A 9,427-nucleotide genomic window follows, 5' to 3' on the forward strand; every position below is an offset into this window, starting at 1 on the left:
AACGAAGCACTCATCCGAGTCACGATTTAGCGGCTGCTTCATACGCGCCTTCGTTTAAGCTAGTTTGTAGTGAGTGACCGATAGGGAAAAGATGGGCGCCAAGAATGACGAAAGTTGAACCTTGACATTTTATAGGGAAATTTAATGCAGTTAGTTTCAAATTTGTGAGGATCATGATGTATTACTTAATCTTTTGTTCTCACTACAATTTAATCATTGCGTGATATTTATACAAATATACAGAGTGCATTGAGCACCACACCGATTCACAGTTCCTTGTAAGAAACAACTAACGTTTCTTTTTTTTCTTCTTTGCCGCTGATGACTGGGACTCTGTCTCCACACGTCTCTATACAATAAAACAACATACAATTATAAGTATTTGGCACACCACGGGTATTTTAATACCCGTTAATCTAATAGCTAACTTGCAACAACTTTTAAAAGTTGTCGCTTAACTGCAAAGATCTCTTTCTCTTGAAATATTTAAACCACAGTTCATGAGTCTGATTTATTCCACTAAGAACTGTTGAAATAGAAAAAGGTTGTCATGTAGAAGCGTTAAAGCGTAGGCATTGAACCAAAAAAAAAATCCCAGCTCCGAGAGACCGCTGACATGCTGTTTTCCGACCATCATGCACGGACAGCCTATTTTTGTAACTTATAAGTTCCAAGCTGCTGGTCAATGTTAATAGCGCAGCGAAAATTTTGGCTAATTTTGTTATACAAATACAAGTTGTTCAAAACTACAACTTTATGGTTTCTTTGAGTCTTTGCCGTTTCTGGCAAAGACAGTCTTCTGAATGGTACTGGACATATTTTTTCAAACATTACCTATGTCCTGTTTGTCACCGAGGATTGCGTACATTCTGATTATAAAGCTAGCTTTGTTATCTAAATCTCATTCCATTCCTACGATATTCACCGTGCAGACTGCTGTTGTCGTGTAGATTTCGGTGTTGTAGGTACGTTCCGGTAAAAGCTAGTGGAAAAACTGCGAAAAGTAGACATCACACACGCTTGTGAACTTCTTCATAGGAATTCGTCTCCTCAATCAAATGCCAGTTTATACAAACTTTCAGTTGACGTTGCCACAAGATGATAAATTTCACGGATAATTACTGACGGCAATGTTCAGAGAATAATCGCTCCGTTATATCACGTTACTCTGGTGCAACTCCACATTTTGTTTATGACTTCAAAGGATTGAACAACTTAACGAGATAGAAAAGAAACTCAAAATAATTATCAGAAACTTAAAATAAAAGCAATTTAAAAATAGTTGTGATTTTGTTTTTAACTCATTCCTACAACACAACAATTTCTCATACAAAAAATACAAAATCTTTGAATATTTTTTACAGGTACATACCTTACCCGATGCTGGTTTTGATTTTGTTTGATTTTCACTTTGAACTTTCATTATATCCGCAGTAAAAAGAACCTGCAAATCACAAAACATATCTCTGAAAAACGCAAAGGGTCAGTTTAATTAAGTTTAAACAAATAATATTTATTCATCTAGTAAGGTCCTGCATTTGCTATGCACCCTTTTGGCAAGGTTGAAAACCACTAACCAAGCACGTGTTGTTAACTTATTTTAAGAATGAAATAACACTCCAAAGAGTTTTACTGAAAGAACATTGTCCATCTAGCTGAAGTTTGAACATTACTTTTCCAACAGCTTAGAGAAAACACAGCGTGTTTTTTTTTTCAAAAACACAAAACTACTATAAACCACCCGCTACATCCCAAAACTTTCCTGAGCTTCACCTTTACAATGTTTGAAGAATAATCACTTCTTATTTGTAGCGGGAATGAGCAGTCCATTTTTGGAACATGTGAAATCAATGAGCTAAGAAGGTGATTTTGTTGCTGCAGCGCCATTGGTTGTGTATGGTATAGATAATTAAATAGAAGAAAGAACCTCTTAAATAGAAGAAAGACCCTCGCAGTTATTTATGCAACTTAAGCCTAAAAAAAAAAAAAAAGAAAAAAAAAATCAAGCTGGAACCCATGACCTCTATGATGCCGAAGCTGTGCTCTACCAACTGAATTATCAAGTCAAGTGGGAACTGGTCATATTGTGAGTTCGTAATATACCCGTGGAGGATGAATAAATGAACATGAATATATGAAAAATACATTTGAACTGCAGGTGAAAGATTAAGTAGAAGAAAGTTTAAGCTTAAGTTGCGTAAATAACTGAGAGAGTCTTTCTTCTATTTGATCTGTCACCTGCAGTCCAAATATATGTTTCATATATTCATGTTCATAGATAATAATGTAAAAAAAAAAAAGCCAAACAATTACCGATTGTGCCCATCCTGCATACTTTCCAAACAGAGAGCGGTAATGATCACCTGGTGAAAAGGACAAAGCATACTTCATTTGATTGGCAACTGTCCAAGAAAAAGCAATCAACTACTTTTCAACAAATTGCCAGGATCTAATTTACGCCTCTTTCAATCATAACGTAACACCAAGTGAAAGTGCAGAGGAAAGAGGAGGAGCCAGGCAAGGCTGAGTCATGCCCGGTTCCAAGGGAGTTTGATCACATCAGCCTAGTGTCAAAAGAGCTTGGTTGGGCTACTGAGAGATTTTGTGATGACTCACAAATGTTTGCATAGCTTGGTGCCAGGTCCCTGACGGAAAAATTGACTTTGGGATCCGACTGGTCCATAGTTATAGAACAAGACAATGTAAGAATTGAAAACTCCCTCTTTTCCATACCTCTATAGGTCAAAGATCTTAGGGTTTTTTTTACACGCTACAAGGTCATATAATGGCTTAAGTAACGAAACAAAAAGTTTTAAGACAACAAAGGAATTTTAAACGATTAGCTAAAAGTGAACGTTTTACATTGTAGGATTAATTAATTAGATTCGTCAGAAACGTGTTTATGAATACGTTAGCTATTACAAAGTTTGTGATTTCTTTTTGAAATAATAGAAATTAAGGATGAAATAACCTAACAAGACTTGTTACTAAAGTTATTGTATATTGTGTCTGATCCATCACTTAAGTCCATTCGTGAGTTGACTTGCTCCTGTCCGCAGGCCTCGTAGCTCAGTCGGTAAAGCAATTTCCGCCGAGGTCGAAGATATTTCCTTGCCTTGTCTGCTCTTCAATTTCCTTACTACATGTAGTGCTAACGCTCAGTTGCAAATGCATGGGTTCACGTTAGCCCTGCAATATACTGTAAAGAGTTAATTCTCTGATTATCATGTGTGTGCCCTTCATATTCACACTGCTGTGAGTTTCACCTTATCTCCCATGACTTGCTCCCTTCTGGGCTCGTAGTTCAGTCAGTGATCAAATCCGGAGGTTGTAGGTTCGATTCTTGCTGAGGTCAAAAACTTTTTTCCTTGACTACATGTGACTAGTGTGGTTTCCCATTTCCTTAAAAAGGCTAATGCTCTTGAACATACACTGCAGAGTCAAATTGCTCTCTTCTACTCATCGACCGATAATATTAACGTGCCATTGCATGAAAAGAATTGATCAATTAAGTTATTATCAGTAGCTAATTCCTGCAGTTGCACATTGGTAAAGCTTTCATAGAACTTTGATAGACAGGGCTGAGGGCAGAATGGAGATAGGTCGATAGTTGTCGCAGGCTGACGTGTCATTCCCCTTTAAGGAGGGGTGATACTCGGGTAATCTTCCAGTCCGAGGGGAAGATGCCTGTATTTCATGATTCGTTAAACAGATATGCAATACTTGGACTGTACTTGGGGCTATTTGACCAGCAGCAAGCCTCACGGCTTTGGCGGGAATTTCATCAGCGCCAGTGGCCTTTACTGTTTTTAGCCGGGGATATGAGTTCTTTGTTCACGTCCACGTTAGATACAAGTGAACTACTGCTTAGGTTTTTTCGATGACTCTTTCATTTCTCCTGAAAATCCTTCCATTATCAGTCCTCACAGACCATTGCTGTAGTTATGTAGTTACAAATTGAGCAGTAGTGGAAGAAATACCTTGTAAAACGTTTACCTGAATTTTTTGAGGCTTTCTTTTTGCAAGTGCTCAAGTTGCATATGTTACTGTGATGGTCCTCCATGCACTTAAATTACTAGAGTTATCCTTGGGCTTACAGTTTTTTCCTTTCTTAGAGGAGAGTTCCAATTATCACTGCCTGTTCTTGATCTTTTTGGGAGAGCCTAGCTGGTACATCTTCTGTCATCTTTGGCTTGAGCAATTTATTCACAGTGGGGACAAAATTAATGTGCTAGTGTGAGAACCAAACAGGCATTGTGCTGGGAAACTTGAACGTGTTTCTTCAAGTTCAAGTTTTTTAAAACTCTCTCTGGCAGTTGAAAAGAACTGAATTAACGAGCTAAATTTAAAAGAGATAATGAAATAAATAAACTAATCTAATAATACTAACAACTAACTAATTGAAATATTTAAATGTAAAAAATTCCTCCGCTCTCCTGGTTCTACAATTAATTAAGTTTTTGAACAAGTAAAATTGCTGCAGGGTTGTCCTTAAATTCCTTAAATCATAATGGCAGCTATTAACAACGGTTTTCGGTAGTAAGTGGACCAGGGGGTGACCACTTTGCTTCATTTCATCCATATACTTAAAACACAAATACTTTCTCCTATCAGCCAGTGTTCTCTAATCCTATCTTTGATCTACTGCTGCATTCAGGGGCACCCAAAGGATCGTTTAGGTATATTATCTGTTCGGAAGGCCCTTAATCCCCTACAATTTTCTAAAGGGAATTTTCACCTCGTGCTTTCATGATATGGGAAATGTAAGGGAGGGGGTGAATAGGTCTACGGATCGGCGGATTTGGTTAATATTTTAGCCCCGATTCTGGATTCAGAGCTAAATTTTAACGAATCTGCGGATCCTATGATCAACGCGGATCGCGGTTTTATCCAGTTTTGGGGCCCGGATTTTGGATTATGGTTGTTAGGAAGTTCAAGTTTGCTCTTTTTTCTCGTATCTGCAAGATTTTGTTTCGATGCTGACGTTGGTTACATAAATATTTCGTTGATAGTCATTCTCAACGCTAAAACACAATATCACGCGAGGCAACTCCAACAACTGAAGTCGCTTTATATCTCGCGTATTATCAACGCGGCACACAATTTGCTGATACGGATTTGGTTGATTTTTTGAGCGGATCGACGGATTCAGCCACTAATTTTAGCGGATCGGCGGATTTACATACCCCTATTCACCCCCCTCTGTAAGGCCTAGTGTTTTCGGATTTATAAAAGTTTGGTTTCAGGTACTGAAGAAAGGTCAGCTAAGATTTTCAGAAAGGAAATAAGACCTAAGGTTTTCGAGAAATGGACAAAAATGCCCTAGTAATTTCGAAAAGACTCAAGTTCCCCTTAGAATGACTGAACAGATAAAAATATTATAGCGCGGCCTGAAATTAACACAATGCTTTAGAGGCACTCCAGAAGGCCTAAAATTGCGTTTTAAAGGATTTGAGAGAAACCTGTTGTTGGGTGCCCCTGTGCATTTCACAACCTACAAGGTAGTTAACAAAAGATAGGTAATTTTCAAGGGCTTACCTATTTCTTTGTACACCTTTGCCGTAAGTGACTTGGTTTTGAGCATGTGTGGCATGTAGTGCTTCGTAGTTATCTGCCAGACATGTGTGTCCACTGGAACAGCTTCATGTTTGTCAAGTGACATTAGGCAAACACAGTCAGCTACTTTGGCTCCAACACCTGGCAGCTGACAAAGAGCTGAAGAAAAGACAAATCAAACCTGCTGCAAAATGTTGTGTACAAGGCACATATTTGTAGCAATCTTCTATCACACTTAACTTTTTAGAAATTTATTTTCACCTTTTTTAGCATTCCAGTCATTGTAAGTACGTGAAATTTGGCCACTGTTTAAAGACATTCAAGAGCTGACATTTCGAGCATTAGTCCCAGACATCAACCAATGAAAATAATTGTTTCTTTCTCATCAGAGCAAATCCTATTTGATTGAATTGGATTCACGCTGACATCGACTGACAAAGGGTTAAAACTCGAAATGTCAGCTCTCAAATCTCTTTACAATGGCCTAATAAGAGGTTAGAGACAGCAGAGTGTGACCAGCCATCTAACCTACAGCAATCTGACAGTAAACTACATTTCTGCATGGACAGAGAAAAACAATTTGAAGTTAAACACTAAGAAATGCATGGTAATGAAAGATAGATAGATAGTTTATTATGAATAAATATGGCAGCCAAAAGGCTGAATTGTATAATTATTTACATAAATATTAAGAATATTTAAAAATGCAGCACCATCAACTATTTACAAACATATTAATAATTAACATCTTAATAATTAATAATTGACATCTGCTTCTTAAAGGATAGACCATGACTGCCTCCCATTACCATCAACTGCCAAGTTGAAACTTTCAAGATACTCAGAACAACCATTACTAGTAACTGTCTAAATGACCTGTCCATGTGTATCCCATTGTGAGACTAAAGGCCCAATCGCCTATACCTTCTACGAGTCCTAAGAAAATCTGAAATTCCCTCGTACTTGAATACTGTTCCCCATATGGTATTCAGCACTCCCTCAATATCTCCTTGCAAGCATTCAATGTCACGCGATGCGTCTACCACGTATTTCCAGAACAGTCATTTGCCGATGCTCTCTCAATATTGCTTACTGCCCTTGTTTCTACTCCAGACAAGAAAATCTAAGTGAGACGACTTTCGGAAAGATCTGCCAGTCATCAATGCCTTTACAACATCACCACCCTGCTAGTAGAGGGGATGAAACTATGCATTGCAATAAACATGCTCACATTGCCAAAATGTAGAACTAATAGTTTTAAGAACAGTTTCTTATCAGCCTCATTTAGAGATTACAACCACTAGATTTGATATTAATTTTAGAGTTTTATGCCAAGTTGTAAACACACTATTGTAACCCAGTCTCTAATAATTAGAGCCTGGGTTACAAAAATTATGTTCAAAAGTACATTATCTAATTATTAGATATGTACTTTTGGACATCATTTTGTAAATATACTGCAATTCCTTTTTTTAGTGCAATGGTATTTTTCATTAATAAACCAATAAACCATTATTATTATTATAAGTCAGACTAATCCGTAGAACTGTAGATCATGGAACTGTGGAAGCTACTAAAGATGACTCATTTTACACTACTCACTTCACTTTATTATATTTTACATCATAACATTTCAAAGTGATCACCACCAGCATTAAATTCTTATATAATAATGCTACTTCCAGTGAGATTTGAATGCAGTTGACAAGAGTGTGGCATGCAAAACACATTTTGTTTTCCTTTCATTCACAGCTATTTTGCAGGCAACTCAAACTTAACAAGCATAGCTTTAATCTGTAATTCAATTTGTATGTCTTTTTAAAAAACGTCTTAGTTTCCTCACCCAAACAGAAAATTGAAAATGGGCTGCCAAGTTTATATATGATAAATACCAATTACATTGTGTATGCTTATGCCTTACATGAATCTGCCCTAAATGGTTGACTTTGACATATAGTTAACAGATAATTTAACAAAATAGGTCATGTGACTTACCACACTCTCTAATAACTTTTTAATATAATGCAAACCTATTCCATTCAGGACAGATTTAATGACTATACGATAGAAGTTACAAACACACATGCTGAGCTCCGAGTTACAATGAACCATTCTTGACCAATCTGACAATTTCTTTTGAGCACAAATTGTGACATGATAAAACAAGTAACCACTACATTTGAGCTCTAAGGAACTTAAGGCTGCTGTAATACTTCAATCATAAATATTTATCATGACTCTGAGGATTTAAAAAAAAAATTGATTTCAAAGAATTGTAGTTTTAATATTGTGGAGGGTCTTAAGTCAAGAATGAGCCAGGCCTTAACATGCTTGAGTTTCCTCCTTACACTGGGGTGGGAGGGTGGGGCTATATGGGGACGTGCCGCTGGATAGGGTATGGGTTTTTGGCCCCTCTGCCCTGAACAGGGTATATAATTTCAAGCGAGTCTGTCCTGGACCCGTCCTAGACAGGGTATGGTTGGAAGACTGTTGTTGAGTATTTGGCAACCTGAAATCAGAGATGTTTGTCTGTATTTATTTTAATAAGCAATGCTTCGCGTCAATTAAGTTTCCACTGCTGTTAATGCGAAAATTTGGGATTTTCTGCCACCACTTCTAGGTGATGTATTATTTTATCTGTTGTGATAGGTGATGGCGTTTCAATGCGTGGAACATCATGTCCGGTAAGTGAGAGTGGACCTTTAAATGTAATTATTATTGCCAATAAACACTTAAAATAGAGGGTGTTGTCCTCCACAGGATAGGTATTTAAGTTTGTTGTCATCCTAAACAGGGTCAGGGTTTCAAACCCCCCAGAAGCACCCCTATACCCAAATGCGGGTCAAGTAACCCCCCCCCCCTCCCCCCTCTCTCTCTGGGCCCCTTACACTGTAGAATTATCAGCCTAGCAGATTCTGACTGCACTGTATAAGATCGTTGAGATTTCCGCACAGCACATGCATAATTATTGTATACATTTTCCCACTTAAGACCCTTTATTTACGTGTCGGAAATCTTTGTTCAACAAATCTCGAGCTTACCTGTATGCGCCTCATCATATGACACATTTCTTAAGTTTTCCAGCCAGTTGTTGTCATGGTGTTGAAGAATGTAGCTTGCAGTTTGGCTAATATACTTAGCTCGATACCCAAACCCAATGCTCCGTAAATGTTGTTCAACTTTGGATTCTCTCAAATCTTTTATTTCAGGAAAAGAGTAGTATGTAAACCCATTCATTTCTCCTAACTTCTTTCCATACGTTTGACAGAGCTTTTCAACCATTCCACTTATCCTTCGGATGTTATTGTTTGATGAACAGATAAAAGAAAACAAAGTTTCCACCGGGTTTTGTCTCAGAACTCTAACTCCTTGAATTTTTTCAGAAACCTCAGCAAAGTACGGGTCCCTGTCTCTCCACTGCTCAAAAAGTGACTCGACATCCACATCCAGTTGAAAGTAATCTCGCAAAATAGACTCGTACAATGTCGATCCCTCGTCAGTTTTACTGTTCGGGGAGATTTCTATTTCTTCTAAAATTCTTTTTCCTTCATGATGCTGTGAACTTTCTGACTTAAAAACACGGTAAAAGATATCATTTTGGATTTGTTTCAGAGTCCAAACCAAGCCAGACAAGACATTAGTCCATTCACCGGAAGCAGTCTCTCTCCATCGGAAGGACTGTCCACTTTGTAAAATAAGGTCTAGACGAATCCCCGGTTTATCAATGTGAAGTTTTCTCCACATCGGTGAAATTTGTCTTCAGTGTGAATCAATTCAAGAAGAGATAGTCGGGAGACTACCCCAAGTTGTCCAAAAGTAGTTAGCACAAAGGATACAGACGACACTCTATGCCTATAATACATGGAGTACA

The 9,427-nt window shown here is 37.7% G+C and overlaps 1 protein-coding gene across 4 annotated transcripts; it reads right to left on the reverse strand.

Annotated features, from left to right (window-relative positions):
- Positions 1-114: 114 nt before the first annotated feature.
- LOC146481162 (N-glycosylase/DNA lyase-like) lies at positions 115-9,423 on the reverse strand. 4 transcript variants are annotated; one of them, XM_085108821.1, is made up of 5 exons: positions 8,598-9,423; positions 5,539-5,715; positions 2,314-2,363; positions 1,378-1,444; positions 115-349 (listed from the first exon to the last, which is right to left on the reverse strand). In XM_085108821.1, exons 1-5 carry the CDS (start codon positions 9,298-9,300, stop codon positions 267-269), a joined length of 1,080 nt encoding a protein of 359 aa, XP_084964947.1. In that variant the 5' UTR covers positions 9,301-9,423; the 3' UTR covers positions 115-266. The 4 variants fall into 4 exon arrangements, with proteins under 4 accessions (XP_084964947.1, XP_084964948.1, XP_084964950.1 ...); XM_085108822.1 differs by having other exon boundaries at positions 1,373-1,444; positions 8,598-9,420; XM_085108824.1 differs by lacking the exon at positions 2,314-2,363 and having other exon boundaries at positions 8,598-9,422.
- Between the last annotated feature and the right edge of the window lie 4 nt (positions 9,424-9,427).

This window comes from Pavona decussata, unplaced genomic scaffold, assembly GCF_977016875.1.
Source record: "Pavona decussata unplaced genomic scaffold, jaPavDecu1.1 SCAFFOLD_51, whole genome shotgun sequence".
In the NCBI taxonomy this organism is placed as follows: Eukaryota; Metazoa; Cnidaria; class Anthozoa; order Scleractinia; family Agariciidae; genus Pavona; species Pavona decussata.